Source organism: Xenopus laevis, chromosome 8L (assembly GCF_017654675.1).
Source record: "Xenopus laevis strain J_2021 chromosome 8L, Xenopus_laevis_v10.1, whole genome shotgun sequence".
NCBI classification, from domain to species: Eukaryota; Metazoa; Chordata; class Amphibia; order Anura; family Pipidae; genus Xenopus; species Xenopus laevis.
The window spans coordinates 70,830,316-70,850,731 of record NC_054385.1 but is presented as its reverse complement, the minus strand read 5'-3'; the positions used below and the strand labels follow the sequence as shown (position 1 = coordinate 70,850,731).

The 20,416-nt window shown below is 37.9% G+C and overlaps 1 protein-coding gene across 2 annotated transcripts; it reads left to right on the top strand.

Moving 5' to 3' along the window:
- The first annotated feature begins 30 nt into the window (after positions 1 to 30).
- exosc5.L (exosome component 5 L homeolog) lies at positions 31 to 13,005 on the top strand. Of its 2 annotated transcripts, none has more exons than XM_018230253.2 (6): positions 31 to 172; positions 2,581 to 2,694; positions 2,896 to 3,017; positions 10,273 to 10,413; positions 10,524 to 10,613; positions 11,749 to 13,005. In XM_018230253.2, exons 1-6 carry the CDS (start codon positions 31 to 33, stop codon positions 11,839 to 11,841), a joined length of 702 nt encoding a protein of 233 aa, XP_018085742.1. In that variant the 3' UTR covers positions 11,842 to 13,005. The 2 variants fall into 2 exon arrangements, with proteins under 2 accessions (XP_018085742.1, XP_041428877.1); XM_041572943.1 differs by lacking the exon at positions 11,749 to 13,005 and adding an exon at positions 11,281 to 11,740.
- The last annotated feature ends 7,411 nt before the right edge of the window (positions 13,006 to 20,416 follow it).

Below are 20,416 nucleotides of genomic sequence, written 5' to 3'. Positions count from 1 at the left end.
GGCATTGTGCGGTATAATCAAAACAGGCAAATGCGGCGTTTCCCAGAGCCTAAGGACCCCGGAAGTGGTTGCACATGTTGGAAGCAGGCTCTGATGGAGGCTGTATTGCGGGAGTACGGGTGTGAGCAGAGTTTGCTGACTCGTCCTGATGGATCCGCTACGTTTCTTCAGGGTAAGGCTTGGGGCGCGTATATTTCCTCAGATATGGAAGTCAGTGGAACATTGGTTTTATAATGCAGTATGGCTTGTGTTCCATACCAATCCCTGATGGAGACTGAATCTGGCGGTTCTTTGGCTCAGAGTTTCATATGGAGAAGAGAATGTGATATCAAGCAATATACGTTAAAAGAGTGGTTAACTTTTATTATGTTCTAGAATGGCAAATTCTAAGCAACTTTTCAATTGGGCTTCATTTTATTTTTTATAGTTTTTTTTTTTATTTAATAATTTGCCTTCTGGCTCTGTAAGGCTACACATTTAGGGGCAGATTTATCAAGGGTGATAAGTGAATTCGAGGGAATTTTCGAAAGTAAAAAAAAACAAAATTCGAAGTTATTTTTTTGGATACTTCGACCATCGAATAGGATACTACGACTTCGAATGTACTTCGATTCAAACTAAAAATCGTTCGAATATTCGACCATTCGATAATCGAAGTACTGTCTCTTTATAAAAACTTCTACTTCAATACTTCGCCAAATTAAAGCTGCTAAAGTGCTATGTTAGCCTATGGGGACCTTCTACAACCATTTTCTAAGTCTTTAGAGGTCGAAGGAAAAGCCTTCGATCGATCAATAAAATCGTTCGATTCAAACGATTTTTATTCGACCGCAGGATTGCTAAATTAGTTGAAAAAACTTCTAATTCGAAGTTTTTTAATTCGATGGTCGAATTTCGAAGTTTTTTGTACTTCGAAATTCAACCCTTGATAAATCTGCCCCTAATTGTTATTTCTACTTTTTGTTTCTCACATTTTTATTCAGGTCCTCTCCCATTCATATTCCAGTCTCTTATTCAAATCCGTGCATGGTTGCTAGGGTCATTTAGACCATAGCAATCAGATTGCTAAAACTGCAAAGTAGAGAGCTGCTGGAAAAAAAAAAAGATAAACTGTTCACAAAATGAAAATCAGTTGCAAATTGTCTAAGTATATCACACCACTACTTCGCACTACTACTTTGTACGAAAAGTTTACTCAGAGGTGAACAACCCATTTAATCACAAATTTTCAATGATTATAACATGATTCGTAACAATCACTAGAGGAATGGATGTTTATGGCTGTCTCTTACATAATGGTCTGGCCATATGGGCAGACAGATCTCAACTAATCTCCCCGATCTGCCTTCCTCTGCCTTCCGCCGGCTAAAATGTAAATCTTCTGGGGGCAGGCACACTGAGCACATTGTTTTTCGAAGTCGCCCAAATTTTCCTCGTGAGGCAATTACAGACAACTTCGGAAAACGTGTGTCTGCCCCCAGGCGATTTACATTTTAGCCGGCGGAAGGCAGATCGGGGGGATTAGTCACCGCGAAGAAGAGGCGATTTGTCGCCTGGCAACTAATCTCCCCAAATCTGCCTGTGTGGCTAGACCCTAAATTTCTCCTCTCCTTGACCGATCGACTACATTGCAAAATTGTATCAGCTCTCCTCCAGTAGACTCCAGTTCGCATAATACCTTGCATGTTAGTCCATTATCAGAACTGCAAAGTAGAATAGCAGAAGAATAAAATGCATTGTGGGAAATATGAGCAGTGATTTTTGATTTTTTTTGTTTGTGTAGTCTGGCCAGCTAAGAAGGAAATAGCAAAGGGCAGGCAAGCTACCTTCACGTGCAATAACAAATCACATTGAAATCAGTAAACAATTTTATTTATGTTCAGTTAGAGGTAATTACATTATACCAATAAAAAAAAAAAAATCTGAAATAAGTGGTTTTCATATGTATTTGGTACTCAACCAATTAATACTAATTTGTTGATTACCAAATACATGTGAAAACCACTTATTTCAGATATTTTGTCTTTTTTTTTTTTTTTCTAAACATAAAGTATTAAATAGAATCTAATTTGGAGTTTCAGTGCTTTGAAATAGTTATATCATAGAAAACAAACTATTAGTATAGGTTTACTTACTTACTTGGGAGGACTGGTCAATGCTGAATATTATTGTATGTCATTGTATTTTTAAAAACCGGTCATTTACCCAAAAGCCTTGAGTCAACTTAAACGATTTTGTCTCGGTTCTGTAACTCATATTTATGCCTCTTGATGGGTGGCATACTCAAAATATTTTGATTGGCCTTCTGTTTAAGTCCCTGCTGAGATTGCTTTGAAAGATGAAAATATGGTTTTTCATCAACTGAACTTATAAATAATATAGGCTATATATATATATATATATATATATATATATATATATATATATATATATATATATATATATATATATATATATATATATATATATATATATATATATATATAGGTTAAAACAATTCAGGATTGTTTATAGAGCATACAGACCCCAATCTGGCAGTGGCTACTTTAGTTTCTTATACACTGTTATTCTCTCCTATAGGTGACACATCTGTATTGGCTGGAGTATATGGTCCTGCAGAAATTAAGGTCAGCAGGGAAATCCATAATAAGGCCACGTTAGAGGTGATCCTTCGACCCAAGACCGGGTTACCTGGTAGGTACTCACATCAGAGGCATATCCTGATTTTCTTGATACTTTTCCTGATGCTTTGCCTCATTTCAGACTAACTGCAAAAATGTTTCCCATGTGAAATGTTTTTGGTTTTCCTTACTCGGATGCTTTTTTTTTTTTTTTTTTTTTTTTTTTTTTTTTTTTTAAATCTACCTGCAATTTCATTCTTTTTTTTCTGCTAAGCTATTCAGGAGAAGAACCACGAGCAGCTTATTCGTGAAACATGTGAATCTGTCATCATAGGATCCTTGCATCCTCGAACCTCTATAACCATTGTACTACAGATAATCAGTGATGCTGGATCTGTATCCTAAACCCACTTTGTTATTGTAGCCTTTGGCTATTACAAGCAATATGTCTTTTCAATTATTTGCCTTTGTGTGCCTATAGTAGAAACCTCTATTTTATGTATTTCAGGATACTAGAAAATATGTCATAAAATGAAGGAAATGTGTGTGAAGCAACTTAAAGGATAAGTCAGCCTTTAAAATAAGTGATTGTAAAATTGATGAGTGCTATGTTAAGCACTTTGGCAATGTACATTCATTATCTTTTTTAAATTCCAAGATATTAAGGGATATATGTACTGTTAACGTGAATACATTTTGTTACAACAGTGCCACTTGCTGGCCCTTTTTATCCTTTGTATCCTTGTATCCTTTAAAATCTTGGAATTAAAAAAAAAATAATGTACATTGAACTTAAAATAACACTCTCTTCAATTTTAAATTGACTAACTTTTAAAGGTTTACTTATCATTAAAGTTACACACTCAAAGCGGAAGTACACCAATTTGCTGTGCTAATAACATTTAAGTGGAAAATGTGTACAATACTTTTCTTAAACAGATGCGCAACCTACTGTAAGGACCATAGGATGTATACTTGAAATTCACTCTTTAAAGGAGAACTAAACCCTAAAAATGAATAGGGCTAAAAATGCCATATTTTATATACTGCACTTATTGCACCAGCCTAAAGTTACAGCATCTCAATAGCAACAATGATCCAAGACTTCAAACTTGTCACAGGGGGGTAGCCATCTTGGAAAGTGTCTGCGACACTCACATGCTCAGTGGGCTCTGAGCAGCTAAGCTTAGAGGTCGTCGCAAATTATCAAGCAGAAAATGAGGTTGGCCTGTAATATAAGCTGATGCTACAGGGCTGATTATTACATTTGGACGATAATTGCACTTGTTTCTGTGCATGCGATGTAGTAATTATCCATATTAATTACTAATCAGCCTATACTGTGACATTTCTATTCTATGTGTACTGTATATTTTGAATCAGTCCTCAGTAACTGACGGTACCATGGAGCTTGTTCAGTGAATCAGCAGAAAAGAAGATGGGGAGCTACTGGGGCATCTTTGGAGACATAGATCTTCCTTGTTAAAGGGCTTTGGTTGCCTGGAGTTGGTACAGAAGCTCAATAGTTTAACTTTCGTTGTCCTTTAAAGAACAACGCATAGCAAGATATGCATCAGGTTAGTACTTTAAACAGCTTCATTAAACTGAAAATGCTGTTGTAAAATGCAGGAAAATGAGGTGCACATTTAGGAAGAGCACCTGTTGAAGTACATTTGAGGGATTTTGAAGATAGTGGGGGTTATTTATAAACACCGGGCAAGTTTGCACCTGGGCAGTAACCCATGGCAACCTAACAGATGATTGTTTTCAGTGTTCAACCTACAGCTGGCTGAAAAAAGCTAATCACTGATTTGTTGCTATGGGTTACTGCCCAGGTGCAAATTTGCCCGGTGTTTATAAATGAGCCTCAGTGTCTACACGAAAACATTGCAACATGACTTTTTTTACTTGTAGTTGGTGATATCTTTATTTAACCACTGGATGGCAGCAAAGGGTCACAGTCCTATCCCTCCAAACTCACAGTCTCAGATTATCTCATTAGTCTTCCTCACTCTTCCTTTTTTCTGAAGTCCCCTGAAGTTTCCTCGTGAGGCAACTTTGGGCGACTTCGGAAAACAAAGCGCCGCGTGTGCCTACCCCCAGGCGATTTTCATTTTAGCCAGCAGGGGGAAGGCAGTTTGGGGAGATTGTCGACCCGAAGAAGAGGAGATTTATCGCTGGGGCGACTAATCTCCCCGAATCTGCTCGTGTGGCCTGACCCTAAGAGTGGGATTTTTTCCTGACACGAAAAGCCCATTATCTAGAGATTGCAATTAATATTCCAGTTACTTTATTGCCTCAGGCTTCTAAGGTACTCCAACTCCTTATGCCTCTGCCTTCCAAATACAGTACTAGAAACTCCATCCTCTCTAAGTAAATTATGGGATTTGACTGTACAAGGAGGATGCTGTGACCCAGTGGTGTATGTATGTCTACAATACTATCGGCAGAAAAATTGTGTTTATAGATCTTCTCTGCAGTACATTTTAGCGAGGATACCTTTGTTATTTCAGAATTCCCAGTAACCTGGAAGTACAGGCCTGAATAGTTTGTTCTGTATTTTACAGTTTCTGAGCAATAACAATACAAGCGCTGAACTGAAACATTATTACTTTGTTTATCTAAGCGTATATACAGTCTTTCTTTTCACTAAATTGCCCACCGAAATATACAGATGAATAAGCCTTTCTGGAATCTTCAACTGTGTATTTATTCTTATTTCCATTTCCATGTTTGTAGGCAAAAATTGTCTCAAGATTTTTTTATCCAATTCTCATGATGGGCAATATGGTATATTTTGGCCTTGCCTCTTGGTCTGCTAAAAGAAGAATGTAACGAGTATGGCTTCCAAAATTGCAGATTATCCATTTGTCTTAGAGCAATCAAACAAAGGGGGATATGGAGTATTTTGTTGATAAATTAGTTTGTCCACCAAACTTGCATCATGGATTATGAAATAAGCAGTAGTCTCTCTCCACTTTTCACCTCCTCTGTGATGCTGGTATTTTTCATTTATTTAATTTATCCTTTGAGTTTAGTTACCTGCAAGGCCAGGCTGTTCTTATGTTGTACACTGAGCATTTTGTTGCTTTGTGGGCTGGGGACCAAGCATTATAATTCAACCGCATTCAGTACAAATGAATTTCACCTGAAAAATCCCAGTGCTGATTCGTGCAGGTAATTTATTGCTTGTTTAATGTGCAGTGTACATGTCTCTATTTAAAGTACCCCATAGTTTTCACAAGTGAGCAGGTGCCCCCATAGCTTGCTGCAGTATATACAGGCAGTTTGTGTCCTAGCTCAGTGCAACATATATTGCCCAGTGTGCAGTGGGGTAATTTTATAACCGTTCCTATATCCAGTACTTGTGATGTATGCACACGAAGAGAAAATACTTTACACTTCCTCTTGTATGTGGTTCAATAGGATTCAAAAATGCAGTGGAACAGAATTTTTTTTTACAATGTTAAAAAAAAAAAGAACTGAACATGAACAGCAGTGCATCAAGTTTAGTATTTTCCCCAATAGCCCAAATGAAACCTTTAGTTTTTCCTCTATTGTAGAGTAAAAAGAAAATAGCTTATAACGTTCAATTATGGCAGTGTTTTATTGCCCCTGGAGATATAAGTGCTAATGTATAAGTTCAGGCTGCATTATTATTTCATCCATTATACCAGTGAGTGCAAAGGAATTACAGAGGCTCGCTGACAGAAGTGCTTGTTAAAGATCGTATTTTCAAACATATCACAGCCATAGGGTCATGGCATAAAACAGAAGAAAATTTAATTTCCTGTTTTCTCAAAGCAGGAGATGGAAATCATGGCAAAGGTAGCTGAAGAAATAAGAGGAATATGTTATCATAGTGTTCTCTTGGTGCTCTGCTGGATGTAGGGCATAAAGATTGATCAAGGGATTCTTTGTGTCAGCAATTACGCCAGTGTACTTGTGTTTGAATAAGATTTAGAAAATAAAACACACTCTTTATTAGTAGGATATTTCCTTCACTTATCTTTTGTTGTGAGATGGTATGTTAGATTTTATTATATTTTAGAAATTATAGTTATTTACAAACATTAGAGCACTATTGCATCAGTGCAGTAACCCATATCTGCAATGAGAATTTTTTAGGTTAAATAATAAATTAATGAATGCCGGTACTTAGTTGTTATGGCTACTGTATTAATGCAGTTATGCACCTCGTGATAAATCCACTCTACTAACACCACTTTTATTTTTATTAATGCTATATTTAAAATATTTAGTTAGCTTTTATTATATTTAAAGGGATACTGTCATGGGAAAAAAAACTTTTTTCAAAATGAATCAGTTACATGACTTGGGGCAGCTGGGAAATTGACAATATGTCTAGCCCCATGTCAGATTTCAAAATTGAATATAAAAAAATCTGTTTGCTCTTTTGAGAAATGGATTACAGTGCAGAATTCTGCTGGAGCAGCACTATTAACTGATTCATTTTGGAAAAAAAAAAATGTTTCCCATGAGAGTATCCCTTTAATGCTTAGGGCATTTGGCAAATGAAACTCTTGTCTGGTGTTTCCCCCACCATGTTTTTTGCTGCCTTAAGGGACATGTCAACGCAAAAAATAATATTTGGTCTAATAAATAAAAACACAATTCTAAGCAACTTTCCAATATGAATGTATTAATTGTTAGTGTTTTAAAATTTATTGGTAAATGTATTTGCTATTGAAAGCAGTAATGGTACATTGTTTCAAAAGCCATTGCCACCAGGGCAAAGAATAAAAAGGGACAGAAAAACACTGCTTTCAATAGCAATACAAATAACTTAAAAACCATATAAAATTTGTAATGAATGTATATTGCAAAGTTATTATGCTTTCTTTTATTTATTAGGCAAAAAATAATTTTTTGGGTTGACTTCCTTTTAAATGCAACATCCAAACTGCAAAAGTCACCTGTGCTGATGTCTATGTTGTCAGTAAGGCTATGGACACGCATATGTTTTTCTGCTGCGGTTTTTAAAATAGCCAACCGATGCGTAAATACGCTTAGCGGTTTCAAGTTTAGGCTATGGCACTTCCGCTAGTGTATTTACCAGTGGTCAGCTTTTTTTTAAAAATGTCAAAATGTATGTATGTCCATAGCCTTAGGTTTAGAGATCCATTTTGTGTGCCCTAGGCATAAATATTTTGTTATTTTTGTTTTGGGGTTGTATGGGTTCTGCTTTTTCTGGTTATGAGAGATTCTAGTCTTGTAAAATCTCAAGAATGCTGCCAAACTAACCCCTTGCACAGGACCTAGTCAGGCTTATCTTATCCTTGGCTCAGGGGCCAACTATCCGATCATTCATTGGACCTAGGGAGACCTGTAGGAGGAGGACAACATTTATGAACCAATGTAATTCCCGACATCCAGATGGGAGCAACACTGTTTGCAGAGGGCTGATTTTACTGCAAATACAAAAAAGTCACCCAAATAAAAAAAGGTGTTCGGAGAGCAAATAATCTTCACACGTGCCATCAACCAAACCTGTATTGAATCCACATCCTGCATGGCATTTTAGCAATATACTGCAGACTTCAGTTGTGTCTGTGAAACCATGCCGTTTACGTCTTAATTGATTGCGAAATAGGAATGTAGGATGTGCATAGCGTCCAATAAGTTTTAAAAGCCGTTCAGTCAGTGGCATTCTTATGGCAGTATATTTCCTTGATTTGTCATGCTAATTTAAAGAAATAAAAAAGTGTTACAAGAGAGCAATGCCAATGCTTAATACTAATGGGCAAAACATTTCTTAAATTCAGTTCATTCATCACTTCTTTTTCAGTCATTTTACTGTTGCAGTTGGCTCTTTGATTTATGCCATGCATTGCCTTGTTAGTTTTTTCCTTATTTTACAAATCATTAATTCAACATGAGCAATGCAAACTTCTAAATGTGAATCCATTGGTTGTAGATAACAAATTTGTGTGAGAAGTTGCTATGGTACCATCTGTGGGTCTAGCCATACATTACAGGCAGAAAGTCTGTTTCATAATCATCATCAGGCATATATTTATAGGTAATCCAGTTAGTACTGAACGATAGTGCCCTGCATAAATATTCATGGATTATTACCCCTTTTTTGTGATACAGCCTGGAATTACAAATATGTTTTATATATATATATATATATATATATATATATATATATATATATAATTTTTATTTTTTATCGTTTTTTTATTACTATATTATACTATATTTTATCTCATTGAACTACAAGAGCCTAATGATATAATAAAAAAGAATCAAAAAAAGGTCAGAATTATTGATATAAAAACTGAACAGTATCCTGTTCAGCCCAGGCCTCAGTCAACTTAGAATCTTTGGCAAGACTTATCAATTGCCCCATCCAATCTGATGTGTCTCAATAAAATATATTATACCTGCTAAGTGTTAAGTATGTTGTGTAATTCAAGTGGTATAAATCTCAATTAAAACCATTAAAATTCCAGGTTGTAAGTCAAAAAAATGTGGACAAATCTAGGAGGTTAATGCAAAGCATTGTGGTGCCAGCTGGATGGATAAACGTTTACACATCAATGTAATTCTGTATGTCCAGAATAACCTGTACTTTCAAAAATGAAGCTGCTACATGTTGCAGAGACTGTTTGGCTCTTGCAATGCAGATTGGCAGCGCACAGGTCATTCTTCTGTATAAACAACTCCTGAATGTGAATAAAAAATCCTTAACAATAGGGGAAAGTGGGGGTAGGGGGTGTATAATGTAATCTAATTACCTGTCTTGCAAGGACCAAACATGGAATAGCTTCAGTCTTCTTGTTTCTCTGTTTAGCTCAATAAACATCACAAAAACACAGATGTTACACAATTACATTGATTAGCAATAGGTATGTTCAGCATAAGCCCTGTTAAGGTGGGCATAGACGAGCGGATCTCTCCCCGATATGCCCACATTGAAGTGGGCGATATTGGGCTGATCCGATCTAGGGCCCAACGATTGGATCATAATGCATCCGAAATGGGCGGTCGGATAGAGGGACTGCATAAATGCATAGATGCAGCTGCGATCCGACAGGATTTTTTTAACCTGCCCAATTGAGATCTGGCCGACTTTTGGGCAGATATCGATCGGGAAGCCCATCGGATAGCCCCACACACGGGCCAATAAGCTGTCAGCAGCTTTTATCGGCCCAAGTATGGGGGCCTTAAATTGCACTCCTGTTAAACAAGGACAGACTGTCAACTTAAAATAAAGCATAGCAAGTGGTTAACTTTATTTCAGTTAAAGCTAAAATTAACTGTCCAACAATGTATGAGAGCACATGTGTTTTCAGAGAATTCTATTTCTGTTGCTGTACCACTTGTCTTCTGCAGTTTTCACTGTAGACATTATATAACAACATTTTTACTGCCCAAAGTTGAAGCGTATGTAGTCTTTAGTATGCAAAGAAAATGTCTATAGCCATTCATTGTATATATGCATACAGGAAGGACGTTTTTGATTACGGTAATCTAAGCCCTCCAATGTTTTTCCTTTCAAGTAATCAGCAGGTTATGTAAAATTGGTAAACAGGTAAAGCACTACATATTTTTTTATTCTGTTAGTAGGTTGCTGCATGGCTTTTACGTTTCATGTCATTTCTGATCCTTAACCCAACCCTAGCTGCTCTCTTGCTGCCTAAATGCAGCCTGCATGGGTCTGATGGATGCGGGTCTCCCCATGCGGTCGCTGTTTTGCGGGGTAACCTGCGCACTGGATAATGATGGAAACATAACCCTTGACCCTAATGATCGGCAACAGAAGGTTAGTGAATGTCCAATGCAAGGGGAAAATAATGGGTAAATTCATAGGCTCAAGAAACTGAACTAATAAAATAATCTCCTGAATGCCCTGTAATTTTATCTTTTTACCAGGAGAGTCGAGCAGTGCTAACATTTGCTATTGAAAGCACAGAAAGGAAAGTGCTAATGACCTCAAGTAGAGGATTGTATTCTGCCGCAGAGGTATGTTACCTAAATGTGTAGTTCTAGCCTTATACACTGACTTTAAAGCACATATATTTCCCTCCTCCTCCAACACAGAATGAACGAGCAGTTGATATTCCCCCCTATTCACTAAGTGAACCAAGAGTGTCCAGAGAGAGGGCTGGTCTGATTAAGCAGGGTCACATTAAACACCAACTAGAAAGACAGGGCCTTAGTGTTAACCAAGCTGACAGAAAGTGCCACAGAGAAGCCCAATCTGACTGAAGGGAATATTTGAAGAGCCATGCTTGTTAAACATCTGGGGTAAATCCAGGCAAGTCAAGAAGACTTGTGCTGAAATCTAGGCTAGGTGAGAGAAACGGGGCAACCCAAACAGGATCAAAAGCAAGCTAACACTGTCAAAAAGGTACTGTAAGAGAATCCAAGATGGAATGACAGGGTGCTTAAATAGTACACGCTTCTGTCAATCCTAGATAAACATCACTGCTCTGCAGCTGTCTCATACTGTATCTACTTTCTGCCTTAAGTGCCAGTTTTGCACCACATGGTTGTCACACATGCCTTCTGTCTGTGTTCCAGATGTAAAAGTATGTGGGTATGAATACAAAGTGGGCTTCTTTGTTAGAAAAGCATGCCCCATGTGAGAAACTAAGTGAATATATGTCTCCTTGCCTGTCACACACAGCCACTGGACAAAGTGTTTCCAGCTGCAACTACTTATCCTTCTGTCTGCAGACTGTCTGGCTGGAATATCAACAGCATGTTGGATGAAAATAAAAGCCTGTCACCCTCTGGGCTAGAGACAGGCTCCATGTATACTAGTTCCCTTCTGTGTGTGTGTATGGTAAGGCACCAGACCCCATGTCCTAGATATCTGCATGTTTCTCTGCACAGCTTTCCTCTCCCAGTTCTATGAATATCAAACACCCACAGGCAGCAGAAAAGAGACAATTTAATAAAGTGATGTTAAAAGAATCATTAAGACAGAACAAATAGCTGCAGCTCCCTCTGGCACTTCAGTAACAAAGTGAGGAGATTTGATGGTAGAATGTGGGGAGGAGAAAATGGTGCTGAAGCCAATACCTGGGGCTTAATAATATGTGTCCTCTCTTTTCTTTGCTCTCCCACTCTTTCCTCATTCTTTCTCTCCCAGCTCCAGCAGTGCATTGCAGCTGCACAACTTGCATCTGAGAAGCTGTTCCAGTTCTACAGAGACTTCATAAGAAGGAGATATTCTAAATCCTGAGAGGAAAGCAGGTTCCTTTTCAACCTAAAGGCCATGCTCAACAGAGACTTTGAACCCTGAATTTCTACCCCAGTCTTCCCTTTCTTATCTTATAATGTTTCTATTCCATGCATTTCCTTTCTGCCCTTATCTCTCCTTCCCCCTATTCATAATATATCAAGCCTTTTTACCACTGTAATTTATCGGAGACAACCTACAGTACGTAATGGTGAGAAGTTGTAATTTTTTTAATCCCCAGTTATTATGAACAGTAATGCTTAGTGTTTGTTCTGCAGCCATATCTCCCATTATCCTGATCCAACCAACAGCCATCTCCATCTACTCCCACATCCTTTTCTTCTCTGAGTAAGCTTTCTGGCAACAAATAATTGTCTCTCTCCCTGTTGTGTATTTATAGCCAGTTTTAAGGCAGCAGAATTGATATACATGTTGACATCCACAACTCTTTAGAGAATTCTAAAGGATTTCATAAACTGGCTGTAGTATAGTCATGGTATTTATAGTGATAGCTGGATAATATTATAAGCTTAGAACAGTGTGAATCTCCTGGATATCTGCACAGCAACAATGTATTTATGTGTGCTGCTGTTTTTTTTTTTTTTTTTTTCATTTGAAATAGTCTCACTAATAAAATGGTTGACTCCAGTGCAGTTTGTATTTGTAGCTTCAAATGCAGTTGAACAATAGTGGGCACTACTGTAGAGAAAAGAGGGTAGATTTATGGGATGGTTTACCAGCAAATGTGTTGTAGGTATGTACTATGTTAAGGTAAATTAAAACACAGGGAGAATGATTATTCTCTTATGTCAAGGTAATTACACCACAGGGGGAGAATGATTATTCTCTTTAAAACATTTCCATACAAAGAATCTGAAGATGCGTATTTCAGATGTATAGAGAAGCAGCACAGACTTAATTTGATTGGATTATCTCTTGGATTAAATCAAGCCCTTCTTCTTTGTTAGGAGAGTGTCGTTTTAGCATTGTGTGATATGCCTGCTGATTTAGTGCGCACAAAGCGTATCACCCCTGCTCTTTCATCACATCTGTAAATTGCTAGACTCCATCTGTTGAGCAGTAGATGTTATCATAATGCGCTAAAAAAGCATTGTGTGTTACCATGTTGTTAGGATTTATTTTTAATAAAACTACTTATACTTGTAATCCCTGTTTTATGTTTCAATAGCCTATTTTAAAGGCCCTCTTATCCCATGGCACCTACTCCATGCACCTCCATCCTGTGTGCTATCCTGTGTGCCCTGTATTTATGGATTTCATGCACAACTCTCACTACACCTTTATACTATCTTCCTCTCTCTCCCTCTCCCTCTGTTATTTCACTATTTGACTTGGATCATCAATCAGTTTCTTCTCCTCTGTTCTCTCCTACATGCTGCTATTATTGCTTGTCAATTTCAAGTCCATTATCCCTTGTACCTCAATCCTGTTTTCACTATAATGGGCCACGTGGCTTCTCTAATCTTTTTCACTCTGTTGTTAGGCCTCATACTGTCCTTTTGCTACACTATGTTATTCAGCAGCTCTACCCATTTACTATACAGTACCTGTGCACATTTCTTTCTAATTCACACCACTTGCAGCCATCTCTCTAAAGCCTTTCCTTCACATAGGGGTACTGGCAAACAAGGAGATTAGTAGCTCTCAGAGTTCTTCATGAGTTAAGTTTGGATGATTTCAGAAAAACAAAGAGCAGCATGTGTTTTCCCACCAGAATTTTACATTCTTGCCAGTGGAAAAGTGCTTGCAGAAGATTAGTTACCGGTGGTTGCATAGTACCGTTAATCCTTTGAGTCGCTCTCTACTACATCTTTTACAATGCTGGTTAGATTACATACACACCACCCTCTCTGTTCCTTTTAATTTTTATTCTTACCCACATAATTAATTTTAGGAAAGACTTTCAAAATCTCAGTCTTCTCTCTATTATTCTTATTCTCTCTGGCCTATTACAGAGTACTCTCCCTACACCTGTATCCTCTCAATGCTTTTACTGTAGCTCCCCCTCCTTCCCTCTGTCAGGAGGATTGTATCATTCTCTGTCTTATTTCTTAATTGCTCCTCTTGTGAAGTACGCGTGAGGGTCAGACCTGGGTGAATGCTTGCTGCTGCAGCCTGACAGCCCAAGAGGTGAAAGCCAGTAATTACTCTGGTCACACAACAAAGCAGCACAAGAGCCATGAAATACAAACACCAGACACAAGATATGCTCTGCATGAAAATTTAAATAATATGTTCATTTTTTTTCTGATCAGTGTTGATTAATATAACATTGCTTGTGAGGCAGCTTAATGAAACCACTACATTGTGTGTGTCACATATTTATATGGGAGCTGGCAGCCACTAGACAACACTTCTGCCAATAGATATTTGGGCTCCTTTACGAACACTGTGCATACTTGCACTAGGACTGTAACTCATAGCAACCAATCAGATATTTGCTTTCATTGTGTTGGTTGCAGCTGAATAATCAAATGTAACTGGTGATTGCTTCCTGGGGGTTACTGAACTGGCATTCATTTGTAATTCTCTGTGCAGCACTGCCTTTTGCAAAGTGATTTCTGCATTCCAGTTTAATTATAAGTTCAAGGGACATATTATATTAAAACAAGTTTGGCCAGCCCCAATCTTCCTAAAGGTCTCTTCACACTACAAGTTTATCTGTCACTGCCCTTGCCAAATATATTGTAATGTAAAACCAAAGTGCTGTTTGCATGGTTTTTTTTTTAAAGAGAATTTTAACAATTTTTTTTAAGCATTTTCTAGAATTTGTTGGTCTTCATTTTAAAAGAAATCCCACCTTTTAGCACCAACACACATCTGGTAAGTCACGATTTAGCTACATATTCTCCATAACATGACAATTATATGACTGTCTCCATCAGAACACCCCTATTTGAGAAATGGTAATGTGGTATCTGGATGAATGTCATATCTGAATGAATCATGGATTACATTTATTTGTTGACTTAAACAGCTGGGAAAGAGAGGGCATGAGTAGGAGGAGACAAGCAGCCTTTGGTGCTCTAAATGTTTTGGGTGTTATCGTTCAGAAATGCTCCATGAGTAGAACATAATAGCAGTCAGCAGTATTGGCATATTGTAAGTAATTACAGCTATTTCTGAAGGTTCCTGTAGGATTTTCCACTCATAAATGGCTAAATTACGCTGTAGCTAGCCAGGTGGCTGGATCGATGGTGAACAAGAAACAGCTTGCATCCATAACATAATTTTAAATTACTGCATAAGATATGTAACACACTTCCCCCTATACTACATTAAAGCTCATTAATGTAATCACTTTTAGCACTGTAATAATCAATGCTTTTAAATCTTGCTGAAAGCTGTACTTTGGCATTTGGGAGTAACATAGGTATTCTCCATGCAGTGATCCACAGAAATCAATCCAAGGCCTCATTCATGGAATATGTTGCCCAGCTGTGCCTCACCCTTTATTCCTTTAAATAACTATTGTTCAATGTAGGCTAGTCGCCACTGGGCATATGATTGGCTTTTCTTAGCTGGAGAAAAGCCAAAGTGCTCCCACCTGTTCCTTCTTACAAGAGCACTGACAGCCACAACAACCACAGAAACCACCTGTGTGCAGAAATACAGAGTGGATTCTGGAGCAAAGATTCATACATTTGTGTTTTCACACTGAAACACACACTGTGCTATGCCCTTGCGTCTGGGTTAGAGTGGAAAACATAAAATATATATGTTACTGTGATTTGTCTCATCTTGAGTTTTTTATGGATCATACAGAGTATCAGTTGAGCAGGCACTCGATAAAGACAATCTTCCACCAGGCTGATAAAAGCAATTAGAGACTTTATGTATATCAGAAATAGACAGCCTTAAGCTTTCGTTTAAGGTTGTCGATTTAAAAATAAAGTCTCTTCTTGCTTTTAGTCTCCTAGTGGAAGATTACCTTTATTGAGTGCCTGCTCAACTGATACTCTGTTTAATCTACTACCTTTGCTGAAGGCTCATTGCAGTGCACCTCTATGTAGTGAGTTTATTCATACAGTTTCTTTTAAGTTTCAGCCCCAAATAGGAGAATGGTTTACATTGACATTTTACAATGGTTTGTATCCAGATATTTTGGAATATACAGTATATTTAAAAGCAGTGATTATACATTGTTTTCAAAAGACTAGGCTGGTAGGTGAAAGAAGACAAGCACCCATGACAGTATTACAGGTATATGAAAACCTGAAGTTTTCCAGATAAGCGATCTTTCCGTAAGTTCCATCACAATACCTTAAGTCTGCTACAAATCGGATACAATCCCTTAATCATAGGCATGCCTATGATTAAGGGATTGTATCCCGAAACGCGTAGGGCCGTTTGATCCCTGCATGTGCTTGCAATAAAGCCTTTTTTCCCTCTTCAAGTGGAGTGCCGTCCATTCCTTTGGCACAGATCAAGTACAAGCTACTTTTTTATTATTACAGAGAAGAAGGAAATTATTTTTAAACATTTAATTATTTGCTTAAACTGGACTCTGCGGGAGATTTCCTTCCCATATTTTTAGCTTTCTGGATTTCAAGATAAGGGATCCCATACCTTTCCTCTGCATCAGGTGGGAGTTTGGAGGCTGCACTTGTAATAGCATATATAGGCTATTTGTCTGATCTGGTAAAATATTAATATCACTTTTTAATCTGGCTCAAATTGTACAGCATAATCTGTGCAGACCATTGTCCTGGGTGCAAGACCTAAGGAGTGAAAATGGTACTCCTTAGTATTCTAACACTTTCGTCTGGGGCAATGGTAAATGAGACCCATAATGCATTTTATTGCTGTTATTGAGTAATAACACTAGTATTCTCCACAAGTCTTTTGCGGTGTTCAATGAAAGTTAGCTAGTAGCTAACAGCCCCCACCTGTTATGTGGAATTGTGCACAACAATCCAACCTTCCTCTCTGCCATAGCCCAGTAGGAGAATTCTGAATTATAATTTAAGGTTATGTAAGCAGTGCTCCTCCTTTCATTCCTGTGTGGCTTGTGGGTCTTTCAGTTATCCTTTATGATGCAAATTCCAAGCAGTTATTGCCCTAGAAAAAACTTTTGATTGGCAGTTTCTAAAGACAGTGTTCAAATAATTATTTTTCCCCTGTTCATAATTTGATCTGTGTGATGAAAATGCTGTTTGAACCTTTCCATCTCCATTTGATTGAAGGAGAAATGTTCTCATCCTCCGGGATCCAACTGACTCCCAATCCCATTCTATGCAGCATGGACTGATCTATTATGGCTTACAGCTGTTCTACCCAAACTGGTTATTCTTAAAATCTCCAGTAATTACCCTTCCTTATTCCTTAGAACAATTAATTGGTGGATTTGCTCATTAGAATGTGTATTTATTATAGTTTCTGCATTTTTCAGTGTGCATACATTTACCATTATTAAGAAATTGTAAGTATATTAAGAAAATATAGCCCTTGGCTCAAATATATCAACCTTAAAATAGTTTTTGGACCAGTTGAATCCACGTGGTTGCTATTACAGTAATTTTACAGTTAGGTCCATAAATCTTTGGACAGAGACAACTTTTTTTTTTAAATTTTGGTTCTGTACATTACCACAAGGAATTTTAAATAAAACAACTCAGATGCAGTTGAACTGCAGACTTTCAGCTTTAATTCAGTGGGTTGAACAAAAAAATTGCATAAAAATGTGAGGAACTAAAGCCTTTTTTTAACACAATCACTTCATTTCAGGGGCTCAAAGTAATTGGACAATTTACTCAAAGGCTATTTCATAGGCAGTTGTGGGCAATTCCTTTATTTCATTATCAATGAAGCAGATAAAAGCCCTGGAGTTGACTTGAGGGGGAGAGGTAGCTTGTATGTGAACATGTGGCAAAAGGAGCTCTCCATGCAGGTGAAACAAGCCATCCTTAAGATGGAAAAACACAACCCATCCGAGAAATTGCTACAATATTAGGAGTGGCAAAATCTACAGTTTGGTACATGCTAAAAAAAAACAAAAAAAAAAACTGGTGAACTAGTGAAACAGGGAAGACAACAGTGGCGGATGATCGCAGAATAATTTCCATGGTGAAAGAAAACCCTTAGCAACAGCCAAACAAGTGAATAACACTCTCCAGGAGGTAGGCATATCGATATCCAAGTCTACCATAAAGAGAAGACTGCATGAAAGTAAATACAGAGGGTGCACTGCAAGGTACAAGCAACTGATAAGCATCAATAATAGTAAGGCTAGATTGGACTTTGTTAAAAAAAAAAAAAAAAAATCTAAAAAAGCCAGCACAGTTCTGGAAAAACATTCTTTGGACAGATGAAACCAAGATCAACCTCTACCAGAATGATGGCAAGAAAAAAGTATGGAGAAGATGTGGAACAGCTCATGATCCAAAGCATACCACATCTCTTTAAAACATGGCAGAGGCACCCGCATACTCCAGTAGTGCAGTTCGAAGCGAACACAGACTTTCCTCCAGGGTCCCAAACGGGTTCCTTTCTCTGGTGGTCAGAGCATAACCTCCTTTCAGTACACTCACTGACTAAAACTGGGGAACTTCTGACATGGCAACAACTCCATGACAAATACGATATCCCATGAAGTGAATTTCTGCACTACCACCAAATCAGACATTACATAAGTTCCATATGGAAGGAGAAAAAGTTCCCGGCTCCAACTTTATATGAAAGTATGTGTTTGCAGGACTTCCCTCAAAAACGTTCCATCTCCATCATATATGATCTTTTAAACCACCCCACCCCCTTGAAACAACTCGGGTTTATAGCTGCCTGGGAAAAAGACCTGCGGATTTGCATGGAGGAAGACCAATGGCTGGACATAATCAGGGATACCACACATTGTTCTATTAACATAGCTATTCAGGAAACCTCTCAAAAAATACTGCACCAATGGTACCTCGTACCAACCAAATTAGCGAAATGGTATCCAACTAGCTCCCCCTTATGCTTCCGTAACTGTGGTCAACAAGGTAACTTTATGCATACTTGGTGGGAATGCCCCAAAGCTGCCAGATTTTGGATTCGTATATACACTTTAATAACCAACGTTACTGGTCTGTCGCTCAGGAAAAACCCGGCGGAGGCCCTGATCCACAAGAGAATCCCTGGCGGCAATAAACACATTCGGAAATTGATCACCCACATCTTTTCAGCCTCAAAACAGGTTATAGCGTCCTCCTGGAAATCTTCGACTCTGGACTTCCACATGGTTAAGACCAAATTGGATACCATGCTCCTCTTAGAAAAGATGACTAGCTTACGTACCGCCTCCCAGAAACAATTCTACAAAGTCTGGACACCGTGGATGGCGTACCGGAACATATTACCTGCTTAAAGACCCAATTTTCCTTCAACCCACACTGGAAGGGATGGCATAATCTCTATTTTAATGTAATTTTTTCCTTTCTATTGCCACCTCTTACCCGCCTTGATGTTTAAATTGCTATTTCCTCTACCCTCTCAATGATATGACAACCAATATGACAGTATTCAAAAGGTTTGATTCAAAACTGTTTATTGTTGTTTATTGTACGGTTCGGAAGATAATGTGTAAGTTTTATGTGTCTAAACATTTCTGTAGGCTGGGACACTCCCAGTGACTACAAATCTAGAACCATTGTTTGTGTACAAAAAAAAAAAAAAAAAACATGGCAGAGGCAGTGTGATAGCTTGGGCGTGCATGGCTGCCAGTGGCACTGGGACACTATTGTTTATCCATGATGTGACACAGGACAGAAGCAGCCGAATTAATTCTGAGGTGTTCAGAGATACTGTCTGCTCAAATCCAGCTAAATGCAGTTAAATTGATTGGGAGGCGTTTCATAATGACCAAAAACATACAGCCAAAGTAACCCAGGAGTTTGTTAAAGCAAAGAAGTGGAATATTCTTGAATGGCCAAGTCAGTCACCTGATCTGAACCCAATTGAGCATGCATTTCACTTGTTGAACACTAAACTTCGGACAGAAAGGCCCACAAACAAACAAACAGCAAAAAGGCCTGGCGGAGCATTAAAAAGGAGGAAACCCAGAATCTAGCGACGTCCATGAGTTCAAGACATCAGGCTGTCATTGCCAATAAAGGGTTTTCAACCAAGTATTCAAAATGAACATTTTATTTTCAGTTTTTTAATTTGTCCAATTTCTTTTGAAATGAAGTGATTGTGTTAAAAAAAGGCTTTAGTTCCTCACATTTTTATACAATCTTTTTGTTCAACCCACTCAATTAAAGTTGAAAGTCTGCAGTTCAACTGCATCTGAGTTGTTTCATTTAAAATTCATTGTGGTAATGTACAGAACCAGAATTAGAAAAAAGTTGTCTCTGTCCAAATATTTATGGAACTAACTGTATATTTGTAGCAATATTCCAATTGTTTTTATAAATAAAATTACCACTGTGACCCGAGATCTCCTTTACGAGCCATTGTATACTTTGCTGCAGGATAAGTGACTTAGATTAGAAAGCCAAAGGAAACCACTGCTCAGCAATTTTTAAAATATGTACTTTTATGAAAACTAGATAATAAATATATAACGGCACACTGTTCA

What these genes read in the sequence shown, in the direction of transcription:
- exosc5.L (XM_041572943.1), top strand. Translation starts at nt 31, where the DNA reads ATGCGGCGTTTCCCAGAGCCTAAGGACCCCGGAAGTGGTTGCACATGT. An exon ending in ATCCGCTACGTTTCTTCAGG is followed by an intron (nt 173 to 2,580) that starts GTAAGGCTTGGG and finishes TCTCTCCTATAG; the next exon opens with GTGACACATCTGTATTGGCT. An exon ending in ACCCAAGACCGGGTTACCTG is followed by an intron (nt 2,695 to 2,895) that starts GTAGGTACTCAC and finishes TTTTCTGCTAAG; the next exon opens with CTATTCAGGAGAAGAACCAC.